At 42.8% G+C, this 14,836-nt stretch overlaps 1 protein-coding gene across 1 annotated transcript; it reads left to right on the plus strand.

The window, feature by feature from the left end:
• Window positions 1-2,707: 2,707 nt before the first annotated feature.
• GAR1 (GAR1 ribonucleoprotein) lies at window positions 2,708-14,010 on the plus strand. The gene is made up of 8 exons (XM_018569947.1): window positions 2,708-2,784; window positions 6,489-6,709; window positions 7,394-7,548; window positions 8,446-8,505; window positions 9,566-9,713; window positions 10,998-11,003; window positions 11,273-11,365; window positions 13,790-14,010. The coding sequence occupies exons 2-8, from the start codon at window positions 6,490-6,492 to the stop codon at window positions 13,798-13,800; spliced, it is 693 nt and encodes a 230-aa protein (XP_018425449.1). The 5' UTR covers window positions 2,708-2,784; window position 6,489; the 3' UTR covers window positions 13,801-14,010.
• The last annotated feature ends 826 nt before the right edge of the window (window positions 14,011-14,836 follow it).

Raw genomic sequence — 14,836 nt, forward strand, 5'->3', positions numbered from 1 at the left:
ACAAGCTAAAAATTTAAAAAATAAATACAAATAAAAAAAGGGATAAAAAAGTAAGAAAAAATAAAGAAACAAAAAAAATTAGAACTAACCCTGCCGCCCCTGCCATCCGGTTGCCATTCTCCGTTGATTTGGGGGGGTTCGGTTGGGGGGGAGGGGGCGCATTGCGGAACCTGGCTTTGGGTCGGCAGGGAGAGCAAATCCGGCCCTGTCTGTACTGTTCCATTAATCCACATTCAAAGGTCCCCCCACACACTACTCCTCAAGTCCACTTCCAGAGCCTTTTGAACCATACTTCTCTTATCATCTACCTCCAGCACCCCTCTGTATTGCTCCACTCTTCCACCTACAGTGCCTCACTGTACTACTCCTTTCATCTATCTATGGAACTCCTCTGTATTCCTTCCTCTAATCCACATTTAGCCCCCATGCACACTATAGTAGCAAAAACAATGTGGACCCCATTCACACAGGGCTTTTTTTTTTTCTGTATGTGGATTCCTACAGCAATTATCAGCATATGCTTGCACCAGGCATCCAATGAGGTTCCAGGCAGCTGTGGATGCTCGGCCTATACAAAACAATGACAGACTGTCAGGAGCCACAGCTATCTGCATGCATTTATTTATCTAGTGGCATATTTAGGGTATGGCTGGCAGGGCATGTGCCATGGGCTCCACTTGAGGGGGATTGCCGCACCACTCAGGGGCAGTGGTGGTTTTTGTCCCTTTAGTTGAGCTGTGCCCCATTCAGACCTCCCATCAGCGCAGACCCGCAGTGACACAGTGCAGCTGATCGTTGTTGTCACATGTAAACAAAGAGCTAGAGCAGGGAAAGTTACAATACTCACTTCCTTTCCGTGCTCTGACTGACGACTCATCTAATGCAGAGCCCTGCAGAGGAAGTTAGCATTGTAGGCATTCCTGTGCCCTGGCTGCTTGTTTACAAGTGACAGCAGCGATCGGCTAAGTTGTCTGTCAATGCAATCACTTCAGGTCTGTGCTGAGGGGAGGACTGCATGGGGCACAGCCTTTCACACATCTAGCAATGACCTGCGTTGTACCACACTAGATCGACACAGGTCACAAGCAGCAGCGCATTGTACACTGCTGCCATGCAAGGACCTGAATGAAGTGGTCACATTGTTCACACATTAAGTTGACCACAAAAATTGTATGTTTCACCAGATGGGCTAGTGCATTGTGGCAGCTCCAGCAGTGTGTGTTATATTGCACCCTGCTGGAGTTGTCACTGTTTACATATTTTCTTTTCTTTTTAACTTTACAGTATGTGGAGTGTACAATGAGTACACTCCATTCAGGTCCCCCCATGTGACGACCTGCGCTGACATCCACTGCGCTGCAATAAAATGCAGCATGCATGTTGCAGCATGTATATATTGCCCCACATTGCCCATTATACCCACATAGTTGTGTGATTGGGACACATAGAAAACAATTGTTTTCTCTGTGTCCTTGCTGTGACCTGTGTTGATCGAGTGTGGTACAATGCAGGTCACCACCTCATTCTATATGCCATGCTGTATATTCCCTATTCCACACCGCCTCATACTATATGCCATGCTGTGCATTCCCTATTCCACACCGCCTTTTTCATCTCGGCACGCCCAGCTATGCGAGCTCTCACAAGCTGACATGCCGTAGAGAACATTACATGACACACTGCACGCGAAGGCAGTGTGCCACCGCTCCGCTCTGCAGTGTGTCACGGCCTTTAGTGTGTATGTGCCTGTCTAGGTGTGCCAGAACTGGGGTGTCAGATGTTTGGACAAGGCAGGGATCTCAAGTCTCCCTGATGTTCAGGGAGTCTCCCTCTATTAGATAGCGGCTCACTGACGTCCGCGAGAGAGGCATTTTCTCCCTGAAAGGTGTACTCTGAGTAAACCTTTCCGGTAAGATATCAGTGGGTACAATTTCAGAGTGAGGCTTGCCTCCTGGAGGAGGAAGGTCATGTGATCTCTAGAGTAGCCTCAGAACGAGGCTTGCCTCCTGGAAGAAGGTCATGTGATCTCTAGCGCAATTTTATTGCTTGCCATCCAGCAGTTATCTGCAGCTAGGGACAGAAGACCAGCACTGAACACAATCTGTCTGTTTCCAGGTTTGCATATTTGTCCTTAGCCACAGGTAACCACTATATGTGTAAATACATGGGCGTAGTGGTGAACAGCTGCGGCTCTTGCCAGCTTGTCATTGCTTTGTACAGGCTAAGCAGCCTCAGCAGGCCACAACCATGCGATTCCTGCCTCAAAAAGAGGTGATTTTTGCTTCAGGAATCTGCAACCTATCATAAAAGCCCTTTGTGAATGAGGCTTTATTATGACTTTATAAACTCTGCCAGCTCACTACGGACCTGTACAGGGAACGCATGTGTGTATGACTTTATTTTATTACAAATAGCAGCGGTAGGAGCAGGCTAAGAATTAAGCTGGGCTTCCCACATCTACCCAACACGAGGTAACCTTTATTAATATACCGGTAGTTCTAGTATTACTATTGGAGTGTGGATGTCAGCTTCTGCTTCTTCAATGCAATAGAGTTTAGACGTTAGACGAATCACGCCTGAAACCGTTGCTGAATGTTTACTTGTCCTACAACCATACACTTTATTTATACATGTTTCTGAGCACTCAGTTTCAATAAAGTTTTCCGAAGCCTTCCCCCCCCCCCTCTTTGAAGACGCAATCAGAGCGCGCCGGATGTGAGTCAGACCTAAGGAGCCCCACGTGTTTGCTTGGGGAGGGTGATCGCGGCTTCAATCGGGAGTCAGGTATGATAATGTTAATCTTTTCGGTCCCGTTTACTTGAAATTAAGCTTTCAGTTGGTGGGTGAATTACAGATACCTGTAAGCCACTCTATGTCTGCTCATGATTTAAATTCAATTTAACTAAAACCTTGTTTTAACAGTATGCTGTATAATACCATACCTGCAGTGAGCTGTGTGCTTGTTTTATACTCATAATAGCAATGTTGTATGGTACGGGTGTGTTGTGTAACGTTTGCATCACATTCTAGGAAAGAGAGGCGGCGAAGACAAATCTAAATATTTTCACTGCATAACTACTGTACTTTTTTTAACATGAATGATTGCTTACTGGAAACGGTATTGGTGAAAGACAGGAGAAATGGGTGCATGCAGTGTTTAATGTATTTCATGAGGTGTGTGGATCTCATGGTTCCTGGAGGGGATCCCCACACTTCTAATAAACACTGGGTACCTTTCTCTGTATCTCTCATTGCCTAAAGAGATGTATGATTTCATCAAGGAAGAACAATCCCCCTGACTGATGTGCTGTTAATGCTGACGGATGTGTATCTCAGCACTTTACCAATAGGCCACAGCATTGAGGGTAAAAAACGAACACACACCTGAGGTTACCTGAGTGCTCATTCTAAGCCCTCAGTCACACTGTATCGGCCCGCACGTACAGCTCCCTGCTGCGTGCACGGCTGTATCGAGCAACTCCCGGGAAGGACAGGTGCTGCGTGTGATTAGTACGCATCCACTGTCCTCCTCTATGGGACTACGCGGCCATCCGCTCACCAAGTGCAGGTGCGTGTTTTCCGGCTCTGACGCAGACAGGACCCATCCGTACAGACGTGTAGGGGGCCGTAGCTGCTTGGTACGTCCCTGCACGGAGCTGTATGTGTGGGCTGATTACAGTGTGAATGAGGGCTTAAGCTACCCATATACTGTACACAAATACATTTTCTTGCACCCAGCCCACAGGCTAAGATAAAATCACTTGATTCCCCCATACATGATAAACAGCATGGATGGAGGAATCTTCACTGCCAGCTATTGTATTCAGACAGCTGCTGCAACTTTAGCTGCCTGCATACTCAAACAATGACTGCATCTGATCGGATGCAGTCACTGTTCGGCGGGGAGTTTTCCACCGGCTAAATCCATTTTTCATTTATATTTTGTTGATGGTTGTGCTGTCAAACGTGGCTCACATTTAGGCTGATACTGTAAGGAGCGTTCAACATTGAAGTGTATGGCTACCTTAATTCATCTACCAGCTCTATGGGTGAGTTTATTAGGGTTTGCTTTGGCCAGCGTACTGAAAGGTGGCATTGCCTTAACCCCTTCATGACTGAGGCCCTTTTTTCAATTTTTGCACCCATGTTATATTCCACATTTTAGGCCTGAAAATGACATAAAACCCCCCAACATTATATATTTTCTGAATGCCAAGACCCTATAGAATAAAATGGTGGTAGACCATGGAAGAGGTGGGCTGTGAATTAAAAGATATATGCCATTTCTGGCGGTGGATTTATTTTGTGAACTTGTATGTCTGGCTTCTTACAGTGGCTGAGAGTAGCTTAGTGTATGTGCAGCCAATTTGTGGAGAGTGAAAGATTAGGGAAAGAGTTGCAACCCTGTCAGTTTATTTGTTGCTGTTTGCTATTGGGGCGATTTGCCTTCACTTCCTGTCTTTGATGCAACACAAATTGAGGGCAATTTCCCACTTAGTTGCCACTGTAACAGTTGACACCATTGGAATATTTAATCTCATTTCTTGTTCAGGTGACAACTGCAGAATTTTGGCTTTGCCATCAATTTGTCTCTGCAACATTGGTGACCAGGACAAATGGGGTAAATCTCAACAGCAGGGGCACAGTCGGCAATAAATGTGGAAGAGGGTATAACCATTTCCCGATTAAATCAAAACCAAGTTTTGGCTACTCATACACTTGAATGTGTCTAGTAGGGATGCAGCGATACCGGTTTTCGGTATCGAGTACTGATATATAAACACACAATTGAGCAATTGGGGTTTGCAATTACATATATGATACTTATAGCCCAAAAAAATAAATGCCCTCAAATTATCAAGATCCCAATTGTGAGCTCAAAAATATATCCAAAAACATATTATAATTATAACAATGTATTAATCTCTGGTAAACTACACATAAATATACACACATTTAAAAAGCTATCCACCCCATCAAATGGCTATATTGGCAACATGACTAACCCAATGGTTATAATGGCTCTGCAAGCCTGACATCGATCTGCAGCAGGTTAGGCAAATGGTATACTTTCATTCAGCAATGTATATTGTATTCCTCTGTCAAGAGATAGCACTCCCAAGACACTAGATAGCTGCTTGGATGTTACATAAAATATCAACAAACTGACACCAAAGCAATATAACAGAAGATATACAAGGTAGCTGCTTGGATGTTATACAATATATCAACAAACTGATACCAGAGGAATACAATGTACATTGCTGAATGAAGGTATACCATTTGCCTAACATGCTGCAGATCGATGTCAGGCTTGCAGAGCCATTATAACCAATATTTATTGCTGAATGAAGGTATACCATTTGCCTAGCCAGCTGCAGATCGAAATAAATCAGGCTTGCAGAGCCAATATACCATTAGGTTTGCCAATATAACATACCAACAAACTGATACCAGAGGAATACAATATACATTGCTGAATGAAGGTATACTATGTGCCTAACCTGCTGCAGATCGATGTCAGGTTTGCAGAGCCATTATAACCTATGTGCATTGTTGAATGAAGGTATACCATTTGCCTAACCTGCTGCAGATCGAAATCAGGCTTGCAGAGCCATTATAACCATTGGGTTTGTCATGTTGCCAATATAGCCATTTGATGGGGTGGATAGCTTTTTAAATGTGTGTATATTTATGTGTAGTTTCATACGAGATTAATAATTTGTTATAATTCTAATATGTTTTTGGATATATTGTTGAGCTCACAATTGGGAAATTGGGATCAGCTCGTCGGGCTCCACCGTCTGCTCGTCACAGACGAGCAGACGAGTGGATTTTCGAGCCCTGTATATATATTCTAATTATTTTTTCTTATGGTACTTGCCGGTGCCCCGATTATCAGGAAGTCGGGCGGCGGATCATGACCTGTTGCCCAGCTTCCTGGTTGCCTGACCAATCAGGAAGCCGGGCAGCGAGTCATGAGGTGCCGTCCAGTTTCCTGATTGGTTAGGAAGCCAGGCTGCCTAGTAACAAGTGAAGCCAGCTTTCTAGCCAATCAGGAACCCGGGTGGCATGTCATGACCCGCTTCCTGATTGGCTAGGAAGCCAGCTTCACTTGTTCCTAGGCAGCCTGACTTCCTGACCAATCGGGAAGCCTGGAGGCAGGTCATTACGTGCCGCCAGACTGCTTAGCAACACATAAAGCCAGCTTCCTAGCCAATCAGGAAGCTGAGAGGTGTGTCATAACCCACCACCCAGCATCCTGATTGGAATGGAAGCCGGCTTCATGCTTCCTCAGCACTGAGGCACAGAGATCTCCCTCTGACCCGAAGTTCCGGTATCGGAGCATTTGGGCTAGTACGAGTAAATACTCGGTACCGATACCTCCCTAGTGTCTGGTGAACTGTTCGTATCCAATAAAATGCATATTTGATACAGCCTTTTCCATTTTATAGAGTGTTTACTCACTGAATTCACTGTTTGTTCAGGATGTCTTACGGAGGGCGAGGAGGCTTTAATCGTGGAGGAGGAGGCGGAGGTTTTGGTGGCGGACGTGGAGGAGGTTTTGGTGGTGGACGTGGAGGAGGCGGAGGTTTTGGTGGCGGACGTGGAGGACGCGGAGGTTTTGGTGGAGGACGCGGAGGTTTTGGTGGAGGACGCGGGGGTTTTAACAGAGGTTATGACCAAGGACCACCAGAGAGCGTTATTGGTATGTTGAAATTTAAGTACACTTATACAGTTTTTCATTGCCAAGTCCAGCTAAACCGCTGTTTTCCAGACATGACTTGTGTCTAAAATATTGCTGGCAAAACCTGAATTGATGCTTTTCGATTGTCTGTACATCCCCCTTTATGCCTTTAAAGCAGAACTATGGGGTTAGGGCTTTTCCCCATAGTTCTCCTAAGGGTAACGGGAGGACATAAACTAGCGTCCTCCCTTCACCCAAAGCTCAGTATATTGTGAGCTATAGCTCGTGGTGTGCTGAGACGCCGCAGCTGGAACGGATCCCCACATTACTGTCTGGATCCACCCAGCTTCGTGAGTGACAGCTGGCTCTGCCTATCTAGACGCAGAGCCAGCTGTACCTGCCCCCGCCCGTTTCGCCAGTCAGTGCTGGAGGATCGGACAGGGGGGAATCCCTGCAGGGAGCCGTGAGTGACGGTCACGGCTCTCTGCACGGATAAATCGAGAAGTTAGCGAGCGACAGTATGTGTTCACTCCCCGATCTATTGAGCCGACGTGTGACAGTTTCATTGTCACAGGTCGGCTCAGATTATAAGGCTGAGTGAAAAGCACTTGCCTCATAATTCTCCTTTTTAATGTTCTATCTCCATCTATATGTGTAATCGCTGACTGTACAGTTGTCTAAACACTAAAGATTTTCTTGTTGCAGAGGTTGGAGAGTTCATGCATCCTTGTGAAGATGATGTTGTGTGTAAATGTACAACAGAAGAAAACAAAGTGCCTTATTTTAATGCCCCCATTTATCTTGAAAACAAAGAACAGATCGGAAAAGTGGATGAAATATTTGGGCAGCTGAGAGGCTTTGTATCCTTTTTTTGTCCATACTAATATGAAATCGCTTCATTTTACTATATGAGAAGATGTAGCATGACTGTAAGATGTATGAGGAATGTTTTGTTTCATCAGGCTGTATGTGTAGGAAGCACAGATACCTTGCCCATGTAAAGGGCCTCCCCTAACCCACTTATACTCTCCTTGCTAGGACTTTCCACTCCTGTCCCTTTCACAGCCGTCCACAATACCTAGTGCTTCTGTATAAGGGGGAACATGTGATCTACCATGTGACGGTGCTTGGTACTAGCAGTTAATTGCTAGGCTGAGCACTGTCATGTAATGGGGATAGTGATAGTACTGTTCTCCATATTTGCAAATACAGGTGATTTTAGTACCAGGGAGGGCTGGCAAAGTGAGTGCATGAGGTTTATGGGGCTCTTTTCTTTACAAAGACACTGTCCATTAGCCTCTATAGGCTAGTGACTTTGTCTCTTTTTAATGGATCACAAGCCAGCCCTTGCTAGTCACCCCCCACAACTGTCTAATTTATAGTCCTGGAAAGAAAAATATGTACACATGGTTAACCATATGCATGGCAAGAAACCTAAAGCTCTACATTTTGCCACTTAGCTGCGCTGTCTAATGACCGCTTGATCACAGGCACTCAATTGGTGCACTGGCCCCCAAATGTGTTTTTCTGCAGCACCATTTAAAAATTAAGTTTTTGTGTTGTTTTTTTGTTTGTCTTTTACAAGGGTGCGGTAGTAAGGGGGCTTAGGTGAGTTTTACAAGAGTTTTACAAGAACTCAGTTTGTGCCCTCTGAAGTGATATTTGCTATGCTCTCTAAATTTCCTATACCTTTTTGTTGAGTATTGTTTGATTTGCTTTTGATATACATTTGTATATTCCTTAATGTATTATTTCAGTATTTTTCTATAAAACTATCTGATAACATGAAAGCATCGTCCTTTAAGAAATTGCAAAAGGTAATTATTGTTTCAAATGTTTACATTTTCTCCATTGTCTCACTCCATTGCCACCCTTTGCAAAAACAAGCATTTAACTCTTGCAGTGTGGGAGGAACCCCACTGCAAAGGTAGTTTTTTTTTTAACATATTCACAGGCTCCAGCTTTAAAGAAGTATTCTGAGAGTAAACTATACTCTAATACCTGAAGCCGGTGTGGGACACCTCCAGCTGGCTCTATTGATTGAGAGCAGCGCGATCGTGTGGCTGCTGATTGCTCTGCTCACTGTTTCTCCCTGCAGAGAGTGGTGACTCAGTGACCGATCATCACAGGGATTGCCCCCTCCCCTCTCTATTCCTCTAGCTTAGTCTGGAAGAACAGATGGGGAAGGGGGCAAGCACAGCTGGCTCTGCCTCCTCAAGTCAGAGCTTTAGTAAATATACTCCTGTGACCCAAAAGAGAAGTAAAGCCAAAAAAAGAGTTTGGCTTTAGTTCTCTTTTAAGATAAGAGCTAAGTGTTCGGCATAAGCTTCTTTACTTGATGTGCACATAGTACAACTGGTACTGTACAGAAGAGGCCACATGTAGGTTTAAACCAAACCTAACCAGCTCTTTTTTTTTATTCCTTTTTTTTTTCTAAACAAAGTGGAGAAGGGATACAATCTCTAGTAGTTGTTTTTAAAAAAATTGCTTTCTGTGTCCATTTTTGTGGTAAATCACCTATCCTCCTGTTCCTGGTGCATCCTGTATTCTATAGCGTTGGTGGGATAGGTGGTACTGCAAAAGGGACACAAAGCACTGAAAACAGGACAAAAATGAATCCTTTTTCTTCTATCCAAAAAAATAAAAACCCCAATATTTTGACCACAGTTGGGCTGTAGGGGCTGAAAACTCCATTGATAGTATAAAATGATCTAAAACTAGTCCTAAATATTTTCATTGCATTGGCTGCTTTGGTCTGGGGTTTTGTTCAGCCCTGGTATATTACTTAAGTTTTTACAATAACTTTTTGTTTTTTTGAACTGCTAATTTTTCCACTCCTTTTTATGAAACAATTTCTGCTTTTTTTTTTTCTTCTAGTTTTATATAGACCCAGCAAAGCTGCTGCCATTGCAGAGGTTCCTTCCTCGGCCACCTGGTGAGAAGGGTCCTCCACGTGGTCGCGGAGGAGGAAGAGGGGGCGGACGCGGTAGAGGTTTCAGAGGAGGTGGTGGAGGAAGAGGAGGAGGTTTGTATTCTGAATTTGAATGTGAATTTCTAAAGGCGAGCAGTGCATCCTTAAATGTTTTTTTCTTTATTTTACTTGCAGGGTAATATGAAATATTTCTTATTAATGTGTTTTTTTCTGCCATCAGTTGGAGTGCTAGTCTCCTTTGTCATGTAGTAAATATTAATAAAACAACGTTTTTATAAAGTTAAAGAGAACTGATACAAAGCAATGCAAAGACTTAAAATAAAAACAACAAAATACCTCACGTTAAAGTGAAGCTAGACAAATTCCCCACAAAGTGGGGCAACTCAGTTGTGAGTGATATAGCACTTACAGTAAAATATTTGCAGCTCTTCATTTTGCTTAGGCCTTTTTTATCTATTCACAAGGTTGTGAGACAACTGCTATTTTAATTGAGGTACAAACTATCATCCGGCAGCTCTTTCTGTGCTTAGACCCAACCTAACTGATATGCCGATGATGATCTAAAGCGCCTTATTGGTTCCTGTGGGGCTAAAGATTACTTACATTATATTTTACCAAAAAAGCTCTATCTGTCCCCAAAAAAGGGTATAAAATTCATTTCAGTACAGCGTTGCATGACAGAATAAATGTCAGTCAAAGTACCGCAGCGCTGACTACTGAAAAATGGCCTGGATGGGAAGGGGGTTTAACAACCCAGACTTCAACTGGTTAAATAAACTCCTACAGCGTTCAGCCTTCCTCGCTCTAGGTATAGCAGCCCATTTTCCCGCATCTACCTAGAGGAAGGATGGTTGGACATCGTATGAGGTGATTCATTGCAGTTTGGAGGAGAGCTCCCCTCCAATCTCTCCTAAAACTCTGTACGAGCTCTGCCAGTTTTAAAATGTGCAGAAGCCTGAGCTTTGCAGCTGTGATCGAGTGATCAGGATTGCAATGCTTTCCAGGCTTGAATGCAAATATTAAAGAAATGCATATTTTGTAATATATTCTGTATTTCTTTCATTTTTGCAAAAGGTGAACTTATCCTTTTAAGTTAATTTTAGTGCACATAAACACAATATATTACCCAATTTTTGCTATAATATGAAATAGGAGGTTGCCTCACTGCCGACGTATGGCATGTGTCGGCACCAAAAGTGTTAAACACACTGCAAGAAATACTCGATCCTGCCGTAAATGCTCTGAGCTCATTATTTTCTTTTGGGGGCAGACAGCACAGTGCCTTTGCTGCACTGAAATATTGAGGATTGTTGTCAGCCCTGCCCAGCTGTTTTGCGAAACTAGAAAATATATCTCCTTTTATCTCTGTAACATAAGGGAGGAGTGTTCTGTAGTTCACTGGAAGAACTGATTAGATTCCTTGAAATTACCAAGTGCACAGGTCAGTTCTGGGTTTCTGATGGGAATAACAGGCATTCTTTGCATATATCTAAAAGATAATGTATAACATAATGCTCTTAATAGAATATAACAGGCCAAAAGGGAGCGAAAGTTCTCTAATAGGGTATACATACATTTTAAATGTTCAACCTATGCTTTCAAATCTCTGTACCGTATCAGGCTTTGATGTTGTTGTGTTTTGTTTTTTTTAGGCGGATTTCGAGGTGGACGAGGAGGATTTGGTGGAGGTGGTGGTGGTGGAGGCTTCAGAGGAAGAGGTGGGGGCGGAGGACGAGGTTTCAGAGGTAATTGAGACTGGTCCATATCAACCCTACATTTCCGCATTTTCACTTGGGTCAAATAAGAACTTTGGGCTTGTAAAAATAACAAAATAAAATTGTATACCCCTCCCCCACCTAGGCAAGTTGTTTTAGTTTTTTTAAAGACCTTTTTATATGCCACATAATGATCTGATGACTGCAAAATCAGGTAGTTTAAATGAAGCTCCTGCTGAATATTATGGCCCTAAAAATAAATGTAAATCAAATGGAGTAATGTGCTTTTGTTGTGTGTTTTTTTTTTCTTAGCTTGCAGTTCAACTTTAAAGATTTGATACGCCATCAGTGGTTGAAAGTCCCAGACTTTTCAGCTGTTTTAGAGTATATTTGATCTTTTCTGTGAGATGCAGGATTATAGGGAATTTCGAGTCTATTCAGTTATTTTCTTTTTTATAAGACAAGATGGTAAGGAGGGCTCTGCACCCCCAGGGCTTACAATCTAAAAATGTATAGCCAAATCTTTTTTTTTTTTTTTAGTAAAGCATGGAAGGGTTAACACCCCTATCAGGTTGTGTCCCATTTCCCTTCACTTCCTTTCTTAGAGATGTAACAGGAAATTAGTAAAATCTCATGGAAGTGTGGGAATTGCCATCTTGTGCAGTTGTCATTTAAACATTCCCCCCTCAACATTGGATGATTTCACCGCACCTGTTATTTTGCTGACTATTCTATGTTATATTTGGCCCTCTTGGCGACAGTGGTCAGCAGGACACAAATGGGTGAATCCCAGCAGGGACACAAACGGCAATAAAAATTTGACATTGGGCCTAACTATTTCACACTATTCAAAACAAAAAGCTTTGCCTTTAAATCCACTGAGTGCTTGCCATCTAGTGGCCAATCTACAAATTGCTGTTTAATAGACTAACAGAAATATGGAATAGCACTTTGTTGAAAAGTTGGTGTGATCAAACATGTACAGTCATGGCCAAAAATATTGACACCACTTTGCGCAGAAAGTTGTTGCAATTACAAATGTTTAAGCATTCTCATGTTTATTTTTTTTGTTTTGTATTGCTATGACAAAAAAAAGTGGAGGAAAAAAAAGCCAATCCTGACACATTCCAAGCAAAACTCCAAAAATGGACTGGACAAAATTATTGGCACCCTCAATTAATATTTGGTAGCCCAGCACTTGGAAAACATAACAAATCAATGGCTTCCTGTAACCATCAATGAGTTTCTTGCACCTCTCTACAGGAATTTTGGAGCACTCTTTTTTTCGCCAACTGCTCCAGGTCTCTCAGATTGGAAGGGTTCCTTTTCCCAACTGCTGTTTTGAGATCTTTCCACAGGTGCTCTATGGGATTCAGATCTGGACTCATTGCTGGCCAGTCCAGTACTCTCCAGCGCTTTGTCTGAAACCATTTCTGGGTGCTTTTTGACATGTGCTTTGGGTCATTGTCCTGCTGCAAGACCCATGACCTCTGACGAGACCCAACTTTCTGACACTGGGCCCTACATTGCACCCCAGAATTCTTTGGTAGTCTTCAGATTTCATAATGCCATGCACACAGTCAAGACATCCAGTGCCTGAGGCCCGCAAAGCAACCCCAAAACATCAGTGAACCTCCACCATGTTTGACTGTAGGGACTGTATTTTTTTGTTTAAAGGCCTCACTTTTTTTTCTGAAAACAGTAGAATGATGGGCTTTACAAGCTGTAATTTTGTTTTGCCAAAAAGCTGTTAATTTTGTGTCGTACCAATACAAACAGAAGTAAACATGAGAATGCCTAAACATTTGTAATCTCGACAATTTTGTGTGCGAGGTGGTGCATTATCTGACAAATGCAAGGGTGCCAATATTTTTGGCCATGACTGTATTTCTTAACGAACACTGTAGTGTTCACAATGTTTTGCTCACTAGAAATATCCAGTACTTTGCGCTTAGGGTTTTAAAGACCAACGTTGTGTCAGATTACCCAGCAATTGGATAGAAGGGGAAATCCTCTGCACACCTTGCAGCAATCCAGGCCTATGTAGACAATGGTGCTTGTAGTGATGAACACGGATGGCACTGTGCAGACACAATGTAGGAAGAGGAATCACCAGCACTTAGTAGAATAATCCAACATGTCCATTTATTGGACATAGACATCACAAGAGCCAACGTTTCGAGACCCCATCAGGGCATAAAGAGTCACTCTTTAAAGAGTCTCGAAACGTTGGCTCTTGTGATTGTGTGACGTCTATGTCAAATAAATGGACATGTTGGATTATTCTACTGAGTGCTGGTGATTCCTCTTCCTAGATTAACCAGCAATACGGAGCTTTTATTGCTCATGAAATGGCTCGGTGCATGTGTTTCTAAATGGGGTCTATACCACTATGATGTCATTTTAGATGTATAGTTGCTCACACAGTGAATCTTTTTTTTTCCCCCCATACAGGAGGCCGGTAGTAGAAGCTTTGACATCCAGAGGTGGTTGGTGGCTTTCGGAGACATCCTTTTTTGTGGAAATGTAGCCTGGTATTTTCACAATGTGTAAAATCCTAACCACACATCATAAAGATGACATCTCATTGTGTGTACATACAGGGACATTGTGGACCTAAACCAGTCATGTTGAGGTATTTTTCATGGAATAGATGAAGATGTTACCTGAAGAAATAAACATTTTCTTGTTTTATAGGACTGATTTTATCAATGTTCATTTTTTTTAATGCTAAACAATTTATGTAAATATGGGAACATTGTATTGCTAAAAGGTGCTGAGCCAATAAAATGTTTCTACCCCTCTTTGCACTTGTTTTTATATTTATTATAGAGGTTAATTGGTATGTTTTTAGCTGATTTCAAATACAGAAGTGAAGTTAGGGGATCATCGTTATTTCCCCCCCCCCCACATGCAGTGTCATTTCCATTCTTTGTGTAGGGGTCTTGGTGGTCATTCAGAATGAATGGTTACAACAGTGCACCAGTTTGACTGTGCAGTACATGTTCATGACCGGTACACCTTTTAAAAAAAAGAAAAGTTTTTAATGCAGTGACTGAGTAAATCTAATGTGGGCATCCACTAGACTAGGGGTAGGAAAACTCAGGCTCTCTAACTGTGGTGAAACTACAAATCCCATCAGGCATCTGCCTCGGAGTCGTGGCTGTCAGTTTTGCAATGCCTAATGGGATTTGTAGTTCCACAGCAGCTGGAGGGCCAGAGTTTGTCTATCCCTGCATAGATGCATCTGGGTCTGTAATTCAACTAAAGTAAGAGAGTTAGCATTAGACATGCACCTACTTAACATTTTCAGAAAGAGAGGTGGCCATCTCCATGCTTTTCCTATTCTCCTATGGCATGTTTTGTGGGGGGTTTTTTATTACTCAATTGTAGCTTATCGGCTACAATTATACAAATCAAATCGGGCTACCTCAGGATAGTAAGTGATTTTACAGTTTGTTTGTAAAGCTTCCCCAGTCCCAGCAGAAGAGTCCTATGCTC

This window comes from Nanorana parkeri, unplaced genomic scaffold, assembly GCF_000935625.1.
Source record: "Nanorana parkeri isolate BGI_ZX_2015 unplaced genomic scaffold, ASM93562v1 scaffold36, whole genome shotgun sequence".
Lineage (NCBI taxonomy): Eukaryota > Metazoa > Chordata > Amphibia > Anura > Dicroglossidae > Nanorana > Nanorana parkeri.